General features: G+C 36.4%; 2 protein-coding genes across 2 annotated transcripts; both read left to right on the forward strand.

The window, feature by feature from the left end:
• The first annotated feature begins 341 nt into the window (after positions 1–341).
• On the forward strand, positions 342–3,988 carry LOC109156964. The gene is made up of 5 exons (XM_019304848.1): positions 342–728; positions 1,002–3,165; positions 3,342–3,402; positions 3,483–3,706; positions 3,809–3,988. Exons 1-5 carry the CDS (start codon positions 581–583, stop codon positions 3,873–3,875), a joined length of 2,664 nt encoding a protein of 887 aa, XP_019160393.1. The 5' UTR covers positions 342–580; the 3' UTR covers positions 3,876–3,988.
• A 10,674-nt stretch (positions 3,989–14,662) lies between these two features.
• Positions 14,663–15,049, forward strand: LOC109157026. Its single transcript, XM_019304911.1, has one exon. The coding sequence runs from the start codon at positions 14,663–14,665 to the stop codon at positions 15,047–15,049; it is 387 nt and encodes a 128-aa protein (XP_019160456.1).
• The last annotated feature ends 7,960 nt before the right edge of the window (positions 15,050–23,009 follow it).

Here is a 23,009-nt window from a genome sequence, read left to right on the forward strand (position 1 = left end):
TACTTTTCTTATTATTATTATTATTATTATTTTTTGATAACCAGTGCTTTTCTTATTAATTCTACATTTCTATTAATATTTTTTTATATTATTAAATTTAAAATTAAAATAGAGTTAATTTTACTTTTAGTAACTACACAGTTTCAAAAATTAAATAGGGATATTAATGTTGAAGGAGTAAGAGTGAAAATTGAAAAAAAAAAAAAAAAAAAAAAGCAAGAAACTGTCGGGAATCAAACATTATTCCTCCCTTCCCTCCAAATCCAAACCTCCCCTTTTATCGGGTTTCGCGAATTCTCAGACATCCCACTTTTTATCTCTCTAACTTTCTCGCTCAACAAAAAAACACCCAAAAAAAAAAAAAAAAGGCCTAAAGAAAAAACACAGTTTTGTTCGCTTCCTTCCGTTATGTTCTGTTTCAAACTCTGTATCTTGACATCACATTCCGTTTCACCACTTCCACTTCCTCAACAAACCAAAATCTTTTGTTTTTTATTTTTCTTTTTACAGTCCCTTCTTGAATTCTGTTTCTTCTCGCGATTCTTTATCCCTGGGTGGGTTCTTGAAAGAATCTTGAGAAATGGAGGTAGCTTCGGTTTCTGCTTCGGCTTCAACCTCTTCTTCCTCTAAGGTTCGGTTAGTGCGTTGCCCAAAATGTGGAAATCTTCTCCCTGAGCTGCCTGATTTCTCCGTCTACCAATGCGGCGGTTGCGGCGCCGTGCTCAGAGGTAACCGACATTCTTTAACCTTGTTCTTCATTTTAACCTAGTTGCTACCTTTTTCTGTCGAATTCGTTTTCTGGGTAGGATTAATTACCATTTTTGTTGCTGCAAATGGATGAAAAGATTGTGTTTATGGTCAAGGGTGTAGTAAAGTTCCAATTTTTTTTCTTTGACAAGGCTGTGAATGTAGTGAACTTATGAGCTAAAATCAAAATGTGTTTGTTTATGTTATTATTGTTAATTTTAAAGGTTTGGGTTGTTCTTGTTTTGGTGTTACAGCGAAAAAGAAAGGGACTTTGGAGGATGGAATCCCAGAGATTTCTGATGTTGAGAATAATAGAGGGGTTTCTAGTAAAGGGGGAATTGATATGGGTTTAGGAAGTGTTTGTGAAACTGATGAGGTGGGATCAGAGAATAAAGAATCTTTGTCTAGGAACCATGATCCGATTTCGGTTCTTGAGAACAATTCTTGTAAAGGTGATCGGGTTCTCCAGGATGATGGTCGGGAATGTGGTGATTCTGGTGTTGGGAATGAACCGAAAGAGACGAGGCCTTCTATGGAGTCGTTTAGGTCTGGGCCTGTTATTGACGGGAGGGGTGGGGAGAGGAAAAAGTTCGGAGAATCATATGGAGATGATGCTAGTAGACGAGCTGCGAGGCAGGTGAGGTTTATGGATTTTCCTTATTCGGATGAGGGGCCTTCGAAGTATGGCTCGGGCTCGTATTATGCTGCTAGTGAGCGTAGGAAGTACTACGATGGTTTGGACGGGTTTGCTCGAGTTGCAAATCTCGAGAACGATAGAGCGGAGCTGCTAAGGAAGATTGATGAACTGAAGGACCAACTTAGCCGAAATTGTGATGTTGGAGAGAAGCCTAAAGAGAGAATTGCCACCGAGCAAAGGACGGCCCCGATTCCATCTGATCCTTATGCTAGGCACAACACGTATTTGCAAGGGTCGTTTGGTGCAAACAAGCAACCCCTCGGGCAAGGTCACCGTGTAGGCTTACCGTACGTATATGATGATCAAGTAAGCGTTCCTTATAATGGTCGACATGGTTCAATGATGCAAGATTCTTACCCTCCTCCGATGCACTTTAGGAATGGAACTCTAGGGTATGAAAATGCGTTTATAGATGAAATAATCCGAAAGCCTCCTCATCGCTCGTATTCGCATTTAACTCAAATGTATCACGATCAATATCCCGGTCCCGGTCCCGGTCCTTCAGATTTCGCTTCGGATCTCTTTAGGTCACACCCACACGAAAGCCATTTTCACCATCCCACGTGCTCGTGTTTGCACTGCATAACCCTAAAACGGGAAGTACCTCCCGGGATCCAACCTGCTGGTTTCGGGGGTCGAAGGCCACGAAATGACCCTTCCAATCCCATTTTGTATCAGCACAAAAATGGGTATACTTCTGAAGGCTCGATTCATCCTAATACGAAGTGGCTCACGAGAAGTTCGAGTGACTTGAATCGAGAAAATTGTGGTCTTGGTCTTCATCGCCATCCAAGAAAGGTGTTCATTGGTAGTGGGAAGGTTTGTAGAGCTATAGCGGGTGGTGCCCCTTTCGTACTGTGCTACAACTGCTTCGAGCTGCTGAAACTCCCGCAAAAAGTTGGGATGGTCGGGAAAGAGCAGAACAAAATAAGATGCGGGGCGTGTTCTTCCATCATTCTGCTCGAACTTAGTAGCACGGGCATTGCTTTATCAGCCCCGACGCAAATTAAACAAGTACTGGTCGACGAATCGATTGACATGCCAAACAAGCGGTTTCGAAGCTCTAGTGGTTGCATTAGCCCCTCCTCTGACGATTACGGTGACCCTAACTTCAAGTACGAGTTCCCGGATACAAAGGTGGAACCGTTTCCAATCTGCCCAAAACCAACCTTTTGCGAATCCGGGAAAAGGCACGGGGCTCATTCGTTGTCATCTAGTTTCTCAGAACACGAGAAAAGCCCCGGGAGTGGTATTGCTAGAAAAGAGTATTCTTTCTCTGCTGAGCTGCACATCAAAGACGACGAGTCTCTACTACTCCCCGATTCACCTCTCCATCACAATTATCTCTCTTCAGACGATGTGGCAACTAAAACCAAACCTACAGATCGAAAGATTATCGACGGGTGGACCTCTCGGCATAATTCTGTGAAAGATGCGTGTGTGGCAACTGAGATAGATATACCAATGAGTGAATTTGTAAATGGTGGTGTTTCTCAAGAATCCACCGAGGTAAGCAAGGAGGAAGATCGACAGAATAGTAAACGGGGGAACGAATCCTTCATCGTCGGTCTCTTTAAAAGGGGGTTTGGAGAATTATCGAGGTCGGGCCAGAATTCCGAAAACCGGAGATCAAGTGTGTTCGTAAATGGGCAACTTATACCAGGCCGTGTTCTTAGAAAGGCGGAAAAGTTAGCAGGGCCTATTCAGCCTGGAGATTACTGGTACTACATTCTCAACTGGATTATAATGCACATGGACCAAACCACACTAAATGACTGAATCCAATGAATTAATTAGTTTAACCCATGACCTTATAAACCCATATGTTCTCTCTTATTTTTTCAATGTGGGACTCTTGACAAATGCTTACTACAACTTCGTTTCATTGTCGAACTAGGTATGACCCCAGAGCGGGGTTTTGGGGTGTGATGGGCCATCCTTGTCTAGGAATCATTTTGGTAAGAACTAATAACTCGGTCATGATATATCTGTTTTGTATTTGATTTGGTATATCATCAATATTCCCTTGCAATTGCAGCCGAATATTGAAGAGCTCAATTACCCCATGCCGAAAAATTGTGCTGCTGGGAACACCGGGGTGTTTGTGAATGGGCGCGAGCTTCACGAGAAGGATTTAGATCTGCTTGTTAGCCGAGGCCTTCCACTAACGAGAAACAAGTCATATCAAGTTGAGATATCGGGAAAAGTTGTTGACGAGCAAACTGGTGAAGAGCTAGACGGGCTTGGCAAACTTGCCCCGACGTAAGTTTTTCTTGTTTCCGACAACATACTAAAAATTTCATCTTTCTTAAGGTTTCATTGGTTTGCATATGTGAACTGCTAACTCATGTTATTGTTGAACAGAGTTGAAAGAGTAGGGCATGGATTTGGCATGAAAATCCCCAAATTACTTGCAGAGGAATCACATTAAGTGGAATCTTTGTTGTGAGAATCTCTCTGTGAAAGCTATGATCTTGACCCTGCAGATATGCCATATGCAGTTTGGAAATTATAGTTGTATTTTAAACCAACCCCCCCCCCCCCCCCCCCCCCCCCAAAAAAAAAAAAAAAAAAAAAAAACTATTGGACTATTTATATGTTTTGTATGTGTTGAATTTTGCACATAAATTGTTGCCCAATCTTTGCAAATTCAATTTTAGAAGGAGGTAATTGATGTCTAGATTGCAAATACTATGATGTTTTAGTCAACTTGATGCAGAATGCGGCTCTTAAGTTTAGTTTTCAAACTTAAGAATAGAAATAAAAAGTGGAAATAATAATGAAAGAAGGTTCAAATTGACTATCGAATTGAACACAAAAATGCAATCAGACTATTGAATCTAAAAAGTGCAATTAGATCCGATCCTTTGAGTAGTCAAATCTATTCGATTATACCAATTAGTTAGTTGATCCCCTTCTCAGTTGGTTACTTTGCCACAAATGACGTCTATGTGGATCTCGCGTTACTTAATATGAGTCATCTTTGTATTGTAAATGTGCGTTGAAGTTCCATTATGCACAATTCGTGAGAGTGGGTGAAATTTATTTGAATCTCAACTGAAAGTTAGGGTTCTTTAAATTTTGAAAATTTTTCTGCTTAGAGAAATTAATATCATCCTTGTAATTCATTTGTGTTATATGAAAATGGATGTGGATTTTTTGTTTTTGTGGAATACTTAATTTTGAATGTTGAACTCCAAGGAATGCAAGGAATACAAGTTATGGCTTGGGAATCTGCTAAGAATGGTATGGATGATGAAAACCAAGATGAATCAGAATAACTATGCTATGCATTTTCTATTGCAAGAATGTTACTAATGGAATGAAATGTTTAGGAGTGTGCATTCAGTTAACTGAACAGTTTTAATAAAAAATTTACCGTTAACTGAATCAAACTTTGTATTATCGAATTAATCAAATCAATTTTTTTTTTCCGATTAATCGGTCTGTTAATCGAAATTTTTTTAGCTAAATTTTTAAATCTTTAAAATAATACCTAATAATAATAATAAATTCAATTACTTCAATACCTATAATAATAAATTCATAACTTCAAACCAAAATCCAAAGTCCTAACGCTCATAATCCATAGGAATTTCATTTTAATTTTAGAGATTTTACATTATTTATTTATTCATTTATATATTTAAAATATTGGTTAACCGTTCGGTTAATTCAGTTAACCGGTAATTTCATACCGAAATAACCGTTAACCGAAATTTTACAAAACTTCTAACCATTAATCAAATCGAAGTATTTCGGTTAAAAAACATTTAATCGAAATTCTTCAATTCGATCGGTTAATCAAATTTTCGCCGAAGTTTGCACACCCCTAGAAATGTTTTGAAGAAATGCATTGTAGTTTATGGTTTGAAAATAAGAATGTTAAGTACGTTTGCTTTACTTCATCATGTTAATCAATTGGTAGACAAAATATACATACAATTGGTCATTACAAAGTAGCTACAACCATTCTCAATTTTTGGCAAAAAAAAAAAAAAAAAAAACATAATATCGGTCGTACGCTCGTACCCAAAAAATAATTTTATTATCATTACATAGCTGCCAATGTTTGAAAAAATAGTCACAATGAGTAATGCAGTACATATCTACCAAAACAATTTCATTGTTAGTACATAACTACCAATTTAGAACCACTACTACCAGTTATAATGTTTGCATTCCTTCCCCTACTGCTAGGGCAGTACGTTTTTGAATGACCCGTCTCTTTGCAATTTGACCATGTCATAATCTTGCCTTGTCTTACATTTTTTCTAGATGAGGCTCATTAGGCTCACAAGATCTTTTCTTTTTGAGTTTACCAATCATTTTCCTTCTCTCAAAATATTGAATCCCCAATCCTAAAAGTTACCAATTATTTTCCATGGTACAGTGACTAAGGTTTTCTCATAGTTCGTTTTAGGTCAGTTTAACTCTCCATTCAAAGGTTGAATTGTGTAGTTGTAAATTCTTTGGTTCACTTCATTAGAGCATGAATATGAGTGGATCTTTGGGAGATATTGGAACAGTACGTGCACATTTGGCGGAGAGAGAATGCAAGAGAGAGAAGAAAGAGGAGCAACAGCAAAGGTGAAGTTATTTGCAGACACATGGATCCCATAGAAGAAAATGCACAGCCTTGCAAATTGTGCGTGAAGGATTGCACGCGCCCGCTTAGGCGCACTAACATGATAGTGCTTTTTTTTTTTTTTTTTTTCTTCCTTCTCATATTCTCTTTCCTAATCACAGTTAAAAAACTCCTCAAAAATAATAATAAAAAAACTCAAACATTGTGGATGCTCTTAAAGTAGCAGACATGAATGAACAATTCTAGATCATGACCTTTATAAAAAAAAATGACACAGTGTGCATGTGGACAAGGTACTCCTTTTTTATTTTTTTTGGGTACAACAGAGGTCTTAAGGTGTACATTGTCTGGCGACCCCCAAAAGCATCCTAACGAAGGAGATTCACCAAACCATCCTGTGTTGTACCAAGAATGGTCATCCTCGATCTAGTCCTCACCTTGGCTCAAGTTAGCCAAGAAGTCCGCGCAGCTATTACCTTCCGTCAAAGTTTGGGATCAAGATGTTGGTGATCCCACACTCAGCAATCAGGCTTCTGCAGTCAACAATCAACGTGGACTACATGATATCCTCCTGAGATCTCAAGATCTACAAGAGCAACTCCTTCCTTCTAACTTCACCTTAATTGTTGTCTTCCTTTCTTGATCTCGTACCCATCATCTCTATTGAAATCTACATATTACCCAACACTCTCAAGTATATTATCATTTAGCTTCTTAATAATGTTAGGTCCAAAGTTGTCATGCCCTTTTTCAATACTTTGCTACATCTTGCAACTCTTGTCATTGTACTCATCCTAATGTCTTCTAACATCTTGATTGGTTTGGGTCTTGATTTGATTATTGTTCCACTAAATGCCTCACACATATTATTATCAAAAACATCACATTTAACTTCTGTTCTCATAAATGCCTTTGACCAAAATTTGGTAGGATAGTTGGCCAAATGAGCTTATGCTTCTGGATCTTTTTTCCCCAATTGCTCAACCATAACTTTAAACTGCTCTTCAGTTGTTGCCTTCACATACATCCAGAAATACTCTTCATTACTTTGACTCTACACTTCTTGCTCTAATTTACATAAACATGTTTTGCACAATTCCTATGTTCAGCATCAGGTAGCTATTCTTGAATCACACTAACAAGTCCCTATAACATTTAAGAAACTAATGATTACAGAATACACTCATAGCAAAAGTTCTTAGAATCAGAATTAGAGAAATGATATTCACAATATACTTTCATAGCAAAAGTTCTTAGAATCAGAATTAGAAAAATGAAATTCAAATAATCAGAATTAAAGTTCTTAGAATCAGAACTATATAGAAATGATATTCACATTATACTTTCGAGAGATCATTATCGTTAATATTCACCAAACTTGTGTGTTCCATGAAAATTGTCATGATATATTATTAGGACTTTATGTATTTGAGTTAAATTATTACTCTCTATCCTAATTTTCCTATGACTCCCTCACTATATACAGTTCATTCTGTTCTCATCTGGTATCAATTAGCTAGGGTTTTTCTAGAGTATAACTCCCCTCTGTTAACAATTCGATTCCTCCGTGCCCATTTTCCGGCGGCGCCTGCTCCAGTTTGTGCTTCGAAGCAGCAACTTTGTTTCCAATATCATTTGTGCACATTAAGTGCAAAGTCTGCGAGTGGACCATTCTGGAGGTGATGGGCAGCACCAAATTTGAATTGTGAAGTGCATTAGAGAAAGAAATTCCATAAGATTGTTTGAGAATGAATCGACATTCAAAATTCATGAAAGTATTTGCCAGTTTGCCACACAAACACCATGTGGATCAACACATTCACCACGAAAATCAAATTCCGTATTTGCTTCCCAATTGATGTCTTCGAGAAGAATTGATGTTCAGTGTCAATTCTGTGCATTTTCCTTTGCCACGTGTTGAGTCCTCTAATTTTGACATTCTTGATTTAGTTTACACTAATGCCCCAATTCTTTCATCTAATGGATCTTTCGTACTAAACGAAAGACTGATGGTTCAATTGAAAGACACAAGGCAAGATTAGTAGCAAAAGGGTTCAATCTGGTTCCTGGACAGGATTTTTTTAATTTGATACATTAAGTCCAGTGGTAAAGCCCACTACTGTTAGGTTACTTTTATCTTTGGCTTTACCCTCTGGTTGGGTTATTAGACAACTTGATGTTCATAATGCTTTCTAAATGGTAATCTGACTGAAACTGTCTATATGCGTCAGTCACCTGGATATATTGATTCTCAGTTCCCTAATCATGTTTGTGCAAAATTTTGGTCTTCAAATGCACATATTTGTGCCTTCAAGTGCATGGTTTTGAACTTTCAAGTTCACGTTTCGTATAGAATTTCTTTTTAAAGAGTCATTGATCATGCTTATCCGTATTTTCGCACCGGAAGTTACCTTCGCACCTGATCCAAATCCTATATGTGTGGGTGTGTGTGTATGTTTAGGATCAGGTGCGCATGTCACTTCCCGTGCGAAAATGCGGTGAGCCTTGATCAATAAATCTCTTAAAATAAATTATATACGAAATGTGCACTTGAAAACTCAAAATCATGCACTTGAAGATACAAAAATGTGGACTTGGCAAAAAAAATTGCACTCGAAGGCAAATAAATGTGCAATTGATGCAATGTATGGTACAAAATGGGGAGGTTATGCAACTTAAGTGTTATTATTTTTTTTTTTTGAAAACCAAAGGAACAAACTTTTAAAGTGTTATTAAACCAATTACCCATACAAATTGTTTGTAAATCTCATAAATTTCATTAGAAATTTAGTTATATATTATTGAAAAGAATGCACAAGATATAACAAATGTTGCCTAGATTGTGCACTTGAAAGCAAAGGAACATGCACTTGAAGGCATAAAAATGTGCACTTGAAGACAAAAAATCTGCACTGAAGGAAAAAAATGGTTAACTTGAATGCTAAGTATTTTTATTATTTTTTTTAATTTTTACACAATAACAAGACACACATACACTTGTAGACATTAAATTGAGCACTTGAAGGCATAAAGAGGATCACTAGAAAAAAAGGACACTAAAAGAGAAAATTCAAAGGAAATTAATTATGCACTCTTAGAAAGGAAAACATGCACTTGAAAGCTACAAAACGTGCACTTGAAGGGCAAATTTTTGCACTCAAAGGCACAAAGATGTGCACTCAGGAGAAACTAAGTACTAAAATAAAAATGATGCACTCGAAGAAGAGAAATATGCACTTGAAGAAGGAAAAATGTGTACTCGAAGAAGACAAAATGTGCACTCAAATACAAAAGACAAACTGACTTATTTACTCAAAATAACAAATATGTCACTGCGTGTTTTTTAATTAAATTTCAATTTGGGCCGTTTATTTTTTTTTATATGTATGTATGTATGTATGGGTAGGAACAATTGGAGAGTCCCACTAAGCCAATAAAACACATGCAACTCAACAATTGAGTAGGCAATTCATCATAGCGGTCCAAAATTATATTATGGACCAAGTTTCACTTTGCATTGACCTTGGTCCAAAACAATATTTTAATTATGTACTTACAATTAACATATTATGAGTTATGAGTTGTTGGGTCAAGTTTTTTATTTAGTTGGCTTGGTAGCCACACCCGCTCGAACCAATATTATAATCAAGTCAGTTCAACTCAGTTTAAATAATAATAGCATATCAAAAAGAGAGAGAGAGAGAGAGAGAGAGAGGAGAGAGAGAGAGTCTAAGTAAAAATTTAGAAAGACATTTTTCGTCAAAATGTGTTTTTTTCCTCTGAACATAATGAGTATTACACCAAAAATAACTTTTAAAAATATTTTTTCAAATTTTCAAGCTAACCATTAAAAAATTAATTGATGCAATATATATTAGACAAATAAAATTATATACATGGACGGAGCCCGCTTCGATTAGGGGTCAGTGCACAAAGTTTAATTTTAAGGTCATTTCTTCAAATCGCTCTCCATTTCTAAGTTTTTAAGTTCATCGCCTTCGCGGTAGCTTCATCGATATTACCTACCAAATAAAAGGCCTGTTCAGGAAGACCATCTAATTCGCCGGAAAGGATCGGTTGAAATCCTCTAATTGTTTCTGCTAGACCAACATATTTTCCTAGAGAACTAGTAAATACTTCTGCTACTAAAAAGGGTTGTGATACCCCCCCCCCCACCCCCCACCCCCCCACCCCATATATAAGCTGTGTATGTATACATATATATAGTACAAGTTTTAGTATTAGTATAAAGAAACATATGAATGTTAACAAAAAGTGAATTAAATTAGTTGGCAGAGCACATGTTTAGTTACAATGAAGGTCTAAGTTTTGAATCCTTTATTGGTAGTTTCATAGATCTCCCCCCAGCGCCCCCCCACCTACACACAACATTCTTTTATATTAATAATGAGACTTGTAATTTATAATGTGTTCTATATTCAATTTATTTTATCAAATTAATTATGTTTCAAATATTTTATTATGAATATTTTTATAAAATTTTGATGTGTTTTATTTTTCACTCATATCAAACAATATTTATACCTATATTTCTTAGGTAATTTTTTTTATGAGACGTGTAATTTATAATTTGTTCTCTATTCAAATTATTTTATCAAATTAATTATGTTTCAAATATTTTATTATGAATATTTTTATAAAATTTTGATGTGTTTTATTTTTCACTCATATCAAACAATATTTATACCTATATTTCTTGAGTAATTTTTTTTTTTAAAATTATCTCTTTTGTTTTCATGTTTCGCCTTCACTCAAAAAAATTTTATGGGCCCGTCCCTACTTCTTCGCCCCGGCTCAACAGAATTTTTGGCTCCGTCTCGGATTATATATTCAAACTCTATCTGTACTGTTGCCATTATTGGAAGACATTATTACATACGTAATTTCTGTTATCTTCTCAAATTAATAAATTGTTAACTTTGTTTGTATCTTTTTAGTTCTAAGCCCATCGAAGACCATGACAAAAACTTCATATTCAGACAACTGTTGTCATATATTGTCTTGGCCCTAAGTTTCTTTACCCTAAATTAAGTTGTTCATTTTATAAGAAATATGCTTTTAAGATACTCTACCCGTTGACTTCATTATTGATCTGGTATTCAGCTGCCAATCCCCCTAACCACTTTGGATTGGATTGGATTATTCATAATTTGTTCAATAATTAAGTTTAAGAATGATATGAAAATAGATTTAAATATGAAAAATAATTCAAATTAAGGAATAAACTAACATTCGGTATTTAATTTTTATTATAGAATGAATGTAGCATGTTATTGATCACCTTAGTATACTCTTTACAACTTGGAGGATATAAAGGATAGTACTTAATTTAGGTATCATATTCTTGATCTTCAATTTTGGTGATTGGGCATTCTTTTTGAGCTCGGAAGATTTGATTATACTATGGTTAAAGAAAAGTCAACTATTATGTAGTGTAATGACATTCCGGTTACCCTTTCAAATGGGTGGTCATATGTTCGAATTTCGGTGGTAGGGACTTAGATTTTTTGAGTTGAAAATGTTTGAGGAAGTATAGAATAGAATAATCATGTTTCAAAATTTTAGTGTCTACCATGCATGGGAAATATATATGGAGATGGAGTTTGATGCAATAAAGCCATGGAGGAGTTGAGGAATTTTAGAGAACAAGTTTAAAAATGATGTTTTGGAAAGGAAGAAATGCTAAAAAAAAAAAAATGATTGTGAAAATTTGCAATTAGGTTATAAAAGATTGGTCAATTGAGGATTGATAATACTACATTACCACTACACCTTCAATTTGCATCCCAAAATTAAATGCACCTACTACGGAGAGAAGAACTTCCAATTCTTGATACACTAAGGCACCAAATATTTCTTTTTTTATATCAAGTTCACACTTAGTCCTAATGGTATTTCATTTAGCAAAATACGGTCACTTCATACCACTAAATCACAAGATCGATCACTAGCATAAAAAATAATTAATTTATTTTTTTGAAAACAATTAATTAATTCTTCTTGACACATCAATTCTAAAAATTATTTTTTTATGTAAACCACGACGTGGTCCAGGTCCACCCGGTTCGCTCCGAGAGGCACAGAAACTGGCCCAAAGGGAATCGTCACTTGCGGGAATCATATCCGGGTTATTCCAAAATTCTCCCCCACAAAGAGAGCTCATTTGCCACTTGAACTATCCATTGGGTTAATTCTAAAAATTAATTAATCCTTTCTTGATATATCAATTCCAATAATTAATTAATTAATTAATTAATTAATACTTCCATAATATATCAATTCCAAAAGACGTAGACTCCAGAAAACCTGTGATCTCCCCGATCCAGTATTATACGTGTAAAGTATATTTTTAATAAATAATTTATTAACAAGAAATAAATAATTCAAAAACGTGTCCTCAAAGAAAATTATGTCTACTTTAGATTAAACTAATGGCATCAAAGTCTCCATCACCAACCATAACCATCTTCTGCCCATAAACTCCGTGCAAGTTCTTGGAACGTTCAGACTTCACACTCACATTATATAAACAATTACAAATCTTATTTAGCTGAATTTCCAGAGAAATAAATAAAATTATTACTATTTGTAAATTTTTATCTATTATATTTATTATTCATTAGTAAAATCCATTATTCTTTCTTTCGTTTTTCTAGTTGATACGGAGTATTTTCTTATAATTTTAAAAATAAGCAAATACCAATTTTGGTCCCACGAGTATTAGCAAAATGACAGTTTTGGTCCATATGTTTAATTAATACCAATTTTCATCCACGACTATTGTTTTAGTACCAATTTTCATCCGCGACTATTGTTTTAGTGCAAAACTCATCACGCTGGTCAATCATTCGTTTAAGATATGCTGAAATCTAAAACTTTTAAGAGAATTTTCATCATTTTCAACTTAAGATCTGATCTCAATTTGAGTATGAATAATGAAATTTAAGCCCTAAGATCATCCCATTTCGCAGTTCTCCTCCTCATCCTACCTTAATTTAAGGATGAGAACTGTAAATTGAGATCGATCTTAGGGCTTGAATCCCTTTATTCATGCTCAAATTGGGATCTTTATTTCAAGAGGACGAAAATACCATTAACAATTTCATATTTCGGCATATATTATACATAGGGGTGACCGGTGTGATGAATTTTGACACTAAAACAATAATCGTGGATGAAAATTGGTACTAAAACAATAGTCGTGGATGAAAACTGGTAGAAATTAAATATGTGGATCAAAACTGTCATTTTGCTAATACTCGTGGGACCAAAATTGGTATTTGCTCTTTTAAAATTCAATTGTTTGTATTTAATAAATATTTTTAATGTAATTTCTAATTTCTAGTATACAAAATTACAAGAAATAAATTGTAAATAATTTTAATCCAAGTTTTGTTTATCAAATAAAACACATAAATTATTTTTTAGATCATGCGAGCATAGATTTTATAAATATGTTATTTATCATTTATACTTATTAGCCACATACTATATATGTAAATTAGACAAAGATATACCAAAATAGAGTAACTTTTGTGTAACCCAATAGGGTAGCTCAAGTGGTAAATGAGTTTTCTTTGTGAGGAGAATTTTGGGATAACTCGGGTTTGATTCCCACAAATGATGATTCATTTTGGACCAGCTTCACCCAGTATGGTTTACACCAAAAAGAGTAACTTTTGTGTGAGGACATAAGACGTGAAATATTATAAAATATTACTTTGACCCTAGCTGTTAAAGTCATAAACAGATAGATTGCTCTTATAAGGCGTTGAACTTGAAATCTTGTGGTTACTAAGCCAACTATATATCCGACCAACTTGATTGAAATTTTCTTATAGAATATTCTTTTTGATAATATATATATATATATATATATATATATATATATATATATATATATATATATATATATATATATATATATATATATATATATATATATACTGGATCACATGCGGATAGAGCTTTCCGTGCGGAGCGCACCATTATGCATACATAATGCATTACACAGTGTTCATAAATGTATTAAATAAGAATGAAATGCACAAATACACTCCAAAATACACTACACGTAATGGTGCATTTATGCGTACCTAATGGTGAGTGATCACACGACCGCTCGGGAACCTAACCATATATATAATTATGAAGTTTAGAACATTTAGTCATTTTGTTGTTTGTGCATAAACTTTTGATCATAAAGTTTGTGCATAAAGTCATTATTATATATATAAATACGCTAAATATATAATATAAAATGAAACATATATCATTTACCTGATCCAATAACTCTTAAAGAGAAGTTCTGAAACTTAGAATTTGTCTAACATATGTTGTATTATCTAGTGTATAAAAAAACATATATTATCTAGTGATATATGTATATATGCTAACATAATAAAATTCCTTCAATTCCCATTTATTTTCAACGGGTCAAAAAGAAATGTAGAGAGAAAAGGGGGAAAAAAAAAAGACAAAAAGAAAAAGGAGAGAGAAAAAGCTAAGGAAAAAAGAAATATTTCCTAGCAAATATATATATATGGGATAGTACTAGAGCTAAAGCTTCTTCATCAATATAATCATCATTTTTGCAGGTTACAGAAAACATGGAGAAAGGAGAAAAGGGAAGAGAGAAAGCCATATGGGATTGCGGCAGCTCACTCTACGACTCCTTCGAGCTAAAATCCTTCGAGCGCCACCTCCACTCCGCCATATCTTCTAGAACTCTCTCCATGCCCCACTTATCCGACCGCCGGATTATTCCCCCGCCGCCACCGCACCCTTACGCCTCCAAGAAATCATCTTCCAAGATTTCACGCTCGCTTCAGAAGCTACTCAAGTCCGTGTTCCGCCCCAGACATCATAAGTCCGCCGCCGCGTTGTCGGAGATCCCGGAGTACGACGACAGGATTTCGCCGGAGATTGGGCCCTTTGTTCGGAGAACGGCCTCCGATCGCTTCAAGCCGGCTCCGGTGGGTATTTCCTGTGCCTGATCGTCAATCTAAGCAGCAGTAGTAGGAAAGAGCTTCGCTTGTAGTAGTCTACGGCGAAACAAATTAGATAGTTTTTACTTTTTAATTTGTTGATTATAAATATTTTTAATAAAGTAGGGGACATGTCACTTTATTTAAAATTTGTCTTGCCAAATATATATATATATATATATATATATATATATATATATATATATATATATATACAAAATTTTGCTTTAACTTTTAGGAAATGTAAAGTATGGTTTAATTAAATTAAAAACATGTGATTTTCAAAAAAAAAAAAAATTAAAAACATGTGATAATAATAAGTTTTTCTGGGGGACTCTTGAGATGATTGTGTATTTTCAACAATAATACTCCATGGTTCTTGTTGAAATTTTAAGTATTGCTTTGTAATTTTGTGAAATAGATGAGGACTACATTTTGATTTCATATATCTAAAATAAAGACGAAAGTTTTCGTTAGTTCATGGCATCCGCCATCCATGGATGGGATGAAAGGTTCTCGCCCGTGGTTGCTTTGGCCTTGCTCGTTATATATCATTGCCATTATATTGGCAGCCATGGACAAGGACCTTTCATCGTCATCCTTTATTGTTGCCATGGGTAAGTGAGGATGGCATCATCCTCGTCCAAATTCGGGATTAGGAGAAGGTACATTAAAAAAAAAAAAAAAAGAAGATATAAATTAACAAATTAAATTGAAAAAAATAAAATCACTATATTAAGTTTATCTTATATGTGGATGTCAATTCATTAGGTTACACTTATAATGATAAAAGTTCTAATTGCATCATTTTTCATAAGACTGTAAATGCTTATGTGAAACTTTAATTTTTACGATTTGATGATGCAATCAAGTGTGTATAAATAATTTTAAAACTTACTTGACCTTTCTTCATAAATATATATTTTCATACAATTTTATATTTCACTAGCTTTATTGGAAAATATGGTGAAAAATAAGAACACAACATAAGAGATAGTGATGTAACTATGTAAGGCACAATAAGTTTTTGCAAGTCAATTAATAATTCATCAAATTTTAGGGTAAGCATGAAAATTCTTAGGGAAGCTATTTCGAATTGAATTTCATAGAATGTTTCTCTTGAAATTTTATAGAAACTTTTAGACAATTAATTTTAAGTAAATTTAAGGAAAATACAAATATATTTTTATATAAAAATCACCGTTCAATATTTTTTCATTGACACATTATTATATTGAATTCTTTGTGCTTAGTAGGTTGAAAAATTAGTTATGAACATATGCTACATTGTAACAGAGTCAGTAGTACTAAAAAAAAAATATTCTTTTTTATATTTAATTATGATATGAATTCTTTATTAATTTGGGGTATATTTGATCAATTTTGTTTTTTGAATGCATATTTGATCAATTTAAAAATAAAGAAAATTTATTTTTAAGATTTAGTAAACAATTTTAGGTCAAAGGGTAGTAATAAATTTAGTAGGGAAAATAGTATTATTATGAATTTTAGTATGGTGTTAAAAAAAAAAAAAAAAAAAAAAAAAAAAAAAAAAAAAGAAGAATTTTAGTATGATTGAGGGCGAAGAAATGGGAAGAGACGAAGAGTATAAACTATAATGTTTGACCCGTATAGGCCACGTTTTGGTATCATTATTGATACTTATAATCCCACTTTTTACGGGGTTTACTATTTTGTTTTGGGAATGTGACTTTTTTTTTTTCTTTTTTTAATGAAGTGAGCTAATTGTTATACAATATGAAATTACATACAAAAATAGCATATTAATGTTTTTAATTTTTTTTTGAATGCAAAAATAACTTCGATATATTAATGAATCAATATAGCAATAGAGTCAGGAGGGATAGAATCTCAATACATAGACTGGTCCTGATAAAATGCTAACGAAGCTAAATTAAAGTATGAACATGTAAATTTAACATTCTAGAAATATAATTCAAAGAACATTGAGTAAATAACGATATAGATGTCCTACATTGGTCAACAATAAGTCAATAACACCAACATAGGACAAGGTGGCCATAGAGCTTGAGTATAAGGCATTCCGCAATTATGAGCAATCCGTAAGAAGATCGACCGTTAACATATTCCGTTCCCTGAGCCAAGAAAGAGCTTCTTTGCAAGCAAGTGCCTCCGCCATAATGGGTGAGAAAGTGTCGGGTAGCTTGCCACACGTTGCCGCTATAAAGGAACCGTGGTGGGATAGCAACACTACTCCACATGTAGCTTCTCCGGTTTACAGCCTGAATCCAGCATCGAAAAAACATCTCGGCCTTGTGTGTATCTCGTCCGTAGCTACCGTCGCATGCGCAGGTTGGTGGAGACAACAATGGACCTGCCGGTATGTGTTCACGGCCATTGCAGCTCGCGTCCAGGTACGGCTAGGCCGCAAGAGTGCCCCTTCCCACACTGCCGAGTTGCGGGCGTTCCACAAATGGTACATCACGGCCACAACAAGACCGCATTATTCCTCTATCAAGATATTCAACATTCCCATAAGACATGTTGGAAACAATTGAGACATAATATTTGTCATAGGTAATTTTGAAATATCCCAAACTATCCTAGAATAATCACAAAAGATTAGTAGAGTATGCATAACATCCTCATGTGCCAACCCACACATTGGGCATGCAGGATCCACTTATACCCTCTTTATAATCAAATTATCAGTGGTGGGAAGAATATCACATATAGCTCTCCATAAAAAAGTCTTTCATTTGGGTGGTACCTTCAACTTTCATAATGTAACCCATTTATCAAAATTAAGGACCTAGGTTATAATCAAAATCACCAACAATACGCCTATAGGCATTTTTAACCGTGTACATTCCTTTTGAGTCGTCAATCCAATACCATGAGTCTTCATAATCCAGGCTAACAGGGATCATAGTAATTTAGTTTACATCCTCAGGAACCAGATCAGATAAAATATGCGGATCACAGGTATTTGTTTGCTGGTCAATTAGGCCAGCCACTAGTGCTTCTCTCAATTCTTCAGGCATAATTGTTTGAACCAATGGGCTGGGGTCATCTGGTAGCCAAGGATGCCCCCAGATCAGGGTTGTCCTCCCATTACCAATCACGTACCCCAGAACAGACCAGATCATGCGCAGCCATAATACTCCGCCAACAGAAACTCAGGCAATTCCCTATAGTTGCATCAACAAAAGTGGTATTAGGATAATAACGAGCCTTGTATTCCCTTGTAGCTAACGTGGTTGGGTCCGTAAGAAAACGCCATGCCTGTTTCCCCAACATAGCCAGATTAAAAGCATGTAGGTCTTTAAACCCCAACCCACCAAACTTCTTAGGGATGCATAATTTATCCCAAGCCGTCCAATGTATTACCCTTTCTGCGCAATTTCCCCACCAGAACTTATTCATTGTTTTCTCAATAGATAAATAAACTGTCTCAGGTAGCAAAAAAACACTCATAGAAAATGTAGGCATAGATTGGGCCACACTTTTCAAAAGTACTTCCTTACCAGCCTGGGAGAGAAATTTCTTATTCCATGAACCAATCCTCTGTCTGATCTTATCTTCCACATAAGCAAAAACTACCATTTTATTCCTGCCTACAAAAGACGGTATGCCAAGATATTTTCCAAAATTGGCTGCTTGTTCAACCTCGAGGCAATCCGCCACTTCTTCTCTGTCTCCCTCGGGGGGTATTGCTACTCAAACAAATACTTGACTTATTAAAATTCACCATTTGACCAAATAATTTTTCATACATTATTAGGCATTGTTTAATAACACTGGCTTCCTGGATATTCGCCTTGAAAAACAATAGACTGTCATCAGCAAAAAAGAAATGTGAAATAGGAGGTGCCCCTCTAGCCACTCTACATCCATGTATAGAACCTGCGATCTGTGCCCTCTGTAGTAACATAGAAAGCCCCTCTGCACAGATAATAAATAAATAGGGAGAAAGAGGGTCACCTTGCCTGAGTCCGCGAGACGGTGTTATCTGTCTCCCAGCCACGCCATTCAACATTACAGTATATCTAACAGTTGTCACACAAAGCATAATCAGTTTAATCCAACTGTCATCAAACCCCATAACACCCAGCATTTTCCTTAGGAACTGCCACTCCATTCTATCATAGGCCTTTGACATGTCTAATTTAAGTGCACTCCAACCCGTTAGCCCACACTGTTTCCTATTCAAATAATGACCCACTTCTGCTGCTACCAAGATATTATATGTGATAAGCTTACCTGGAATAAAAGCACTCTGGAATTCCGAGATTAGGTCCCCCCATAAGTGGTTTCATCCTGTTAGCTATCATCTTTGTCATAATCTTGTAAATAACATTACTCAATGCAATAGGCCTCATATATGCTACCGTATCAGGCACACTTTTTTTAGGAATCAAAACAACATTAGTATCATTCAATTCAGTCCTTCTGGGAAAGTACATGAATTCAAACAATTCGTTATAAAACCAAATACATCTCCCCAACCACATTCCAAAAATGCTGATAGAAGCCCGGATTCATTCCATCCGGGCCTGGTGCTTTATCAGGAAACATAGAAAAGATTGCTGTTTTAACCTCATCAGTTTCAAAAGGATCTAACAATGAAGCATTCTGTTCATGAGATACTCGGGGGATGAAATTATTAAAAAGGGGATCCTCACAACTTGAATTACTGGAGGTAAAAAGAGCTCTAAAATAATCCAAGACAACTGAATTCATATTATCCCCTTCAACCTACATTCCAGCATCATTCTTAACTCTAGTAATAAAATTCTTTTTCTTACGAGCAGAAGCATACCTGTGATAGAACTTTGTATTGGCATCTGCACCGCGAAGCCAGTGCTGCTTCGCTCGTTGTCTCCAAAACACATCTTCCTAGGCCTCTAGCTAGCTCACCTGACCATCAATCTGTTGGATCTCAGCCAATGCAGCCGGGTCCCTCCTATTTCGGATAGTCTCTTGCCTCTGTCGTAGTTGCTTAATGCGATCCCCAAATTTATGAAATTAATCACCACCCCATCGCATCAACTTCTCTCCACAATACTGCTGACAATTCAGCAACCCCTCAGTCCTCCCATCCTGACAGGCAGACACAACCACATCCCTACATCCCTCATCCAGGAGCCAAGTCATTTCAAACCTGAAACCCCTCGAACCCCTTCCCCTTGCATGTGGATTGCATCAATATTAAGGAAAAGAGCCGAGTGATCTGAAGTTCGAGTCAGAATATTCTCCACCCATGCATTCTCATTCGCACTACACCAGTCTGCCGATGCCAACACATTATCAAGTCTCTCCTCTATCTAATTTTCTGTACCTCTGCCTCTTTCCCATGTAAACTGGTGGCTTCTCATGGGCATCTGCATCAGACCACAGCCATCAATAGCCTCCCCAAAACCGCAAAGAATACTATCTGGATTTGGGTTTCCCCCCTCTTCTCATGTTGGTATAAGAGATTATTAAAATCACCCACCACCACCCACGGTAGCGAGGATCTACCACTCAAAGCACCTAGTAGATCCCAAGAGTCCTTCCGTCTATGTCGTTCCGGAAAGCCATAAAAACATGTCATTCGCCACAGTTTCTCATTCGCAATACTAACTTCCACGTCCACATGATTTCTAGAATAACTCAACAATCTAACTGTGTTATTCTTTTTCCAAAAGAGAGCCAAACAACCACTCAAACCAATATTATCAACATAAAATAGTCCTTCGTAACCAGGCTTGATGCAGATTCGTCCTGCATGTATCCGCCCCACCTTGGTTTCCATCAAGAACACAAATTCGGGCTTCTTACGGGACGCCAGGTCCACAACCTCTCGAACTGTTCGTGTATTGCCCAAGCCACGACAGTTCCAGCTCAGCTTACTCATGAGGACAGGCAGGACTGAGAACAAGTTCTCGCTGCATGCAAGTTTTTTGGCACGTTGATCATAGCTACATCTCCATTCCCTGAACCAACCCGCCTTCCCGTAACGCCCGACGCTTGCCGGCAGCGTTTAGCAGTTGCCACCATAGCATCGTCCGTCGGCTGCACGCTGCCCCTCGGAGTCCCACCACGGCTACCCTTCTCAACTACACCACCCGACACCTCGCCAGCTACCTCCTCCGGCAACGGTCGCGGTTCCCACCTACCGGCACAAACCAGTTCTCGCCTACCGCCCTCGGTGCTCCCCGACTCCCTCTTGCTTGAATCTCGAGTCCATATGGGTATAGCTCGGCCGGCAAGTCACCCTCACATGCCTTCAGGCAAAAAGTGTGTACATGCCCCATGAAACCACAAAAGAAGCAATATTTATGTAATCGCTCATACCGAAAAGTTACCTAGCACATTGTTTTGTCTCTCTTTACCAGCTTCATACGCCTCCGTAACGGTTTGTCAACCGCAATAGAGACCCGGATACGATAAAAAGTTAACCACGAGGCGCCGGCAAATCTGTCATCATGCTTTACAAAAGTACCAATAAAATTTCCTCCTGCTCCAAAACTATTTCCGACATGTAACCCAATGAGAGATCATGCAGCTGAACCCACATGTCAACCCTATCCAACGGCACCTCTCCTGGAATCGCACCCCCAACAACCTCCCTGCAAACAAGGGTGTTGTTCTCGAATGCCCACGGTCCCCCCCTCCAGAACATATTCCATGTCCGTTTTATGGAAGAAGACGAATAGGAACAAGCCCGGCTGAACCTCAGTAACTTGCACACCCCTCAACTGCCATATGGATGCCATAACCTGTCTCATGTACTCCAATTTAATCAGCTTTGCCGTCAGGAACCTTCCCACCACTGCCCAGGCTTCCTCCCCCTCGCCGCCGATCTCACCGACTCCCTCACCGTCTGGGGCGAACTCATCACCCTCTTCCTCCAAGGCCATATCAGCCCATCTTCCGTCAACCTCTCCACACCCTCAGGTGCTGTCCTAGACGTCATGGTAATGCGTAAGCCGAAATCCTCCGTCGTCGCAGGAAGAAACGCCGGCAATCTGTCGGAAAAAGATCGAAAAAGTACGGGAAACCCTAGTTAAACCCTAGTTTGTCTAGGGAGAGAATTTTTTTAACAAATTTGTTTGGGCTAACTTGTTAAAATTTGTGTCTTAACAAGTTAACCCAGTTTGGGTTAGACCACGAGGTATTCTAAGCAGAACCTAACTTTATTGTATTCATGTTGTTATTGTGTTTAACATGTTAACAAATTCATTTACAAGAATTATAAGGTCTGAGTACAAAAATCAAACTTCCAATGAGTCTAAAGATGAGAACTGTAATTCTGGATTAATTAGAAGAGTCACAGAATACAGCAAATAGATACAGGATAAGAATCACAATATAATTAGGATACATAGAGTCCTAATACTCCTCCTAAACACATGGTATTCTAATAACATGTAGCTTGTCTCTAAGAAAAAAAAAAATAAGGTACGAGAAAATCTTTAGTAAAAATATCTACAAACGGGTCTTTGGTAGAAATAAAATTAATTTGAATATCACCAGCAGCCACTCTATCATGAACAAAATGATAATCAATTTCCACATGTTTTGTATGTGCATAGAAAATAGGATTTGCACACATGTAGGTAGCACAACATGAACCGCAAACGTGGCAAAAAGGGGTTGATAATCGTCAAGGTTGAACCTTCACAAAGCTTATGATTGTCTTGATTGGACTTTTTAAGTAAACACTTCGATTGGTTTTAGGTTCCCGAGACATATTTCATAACTCATCCTCTACATTTCTTTCGAGCGAGCTTTACAGCACGTTTGGTTCACGAAATGAATTTTGAGGTAATAGGAATGCTATTCCATAAGGAATGGAATAGGCAAGGAATAGAATAGGAATTGTATTCTATTGTTTGGTTCGCGGAAGGAATAGACTTTAGGAGTTATATTACAGTGTTTGGTTGATTTAAGGAATAGAAATGAAATATGTTTTAAAAGACATAAATACCCTTATAAAATA

The sequence above is a fragment of the Ipomoea nil genome, unplaced genomic scaffold (assembly GCF_001879475.1).
Source record: "Ipomoea nil cultivar Tokyo-kokei standard unplaced genomic scaffold, Asagao_1.1 scaffold2761, whole genome shotgun sequence".
Taxonomy (NCBI): domain Eukaryota; kingdom Viridiplantae; phylum Streptophyta; class Magnoliopsida; order Solanales; family Convolvulaceae; genus Ipomoea; species Ipomoea nil.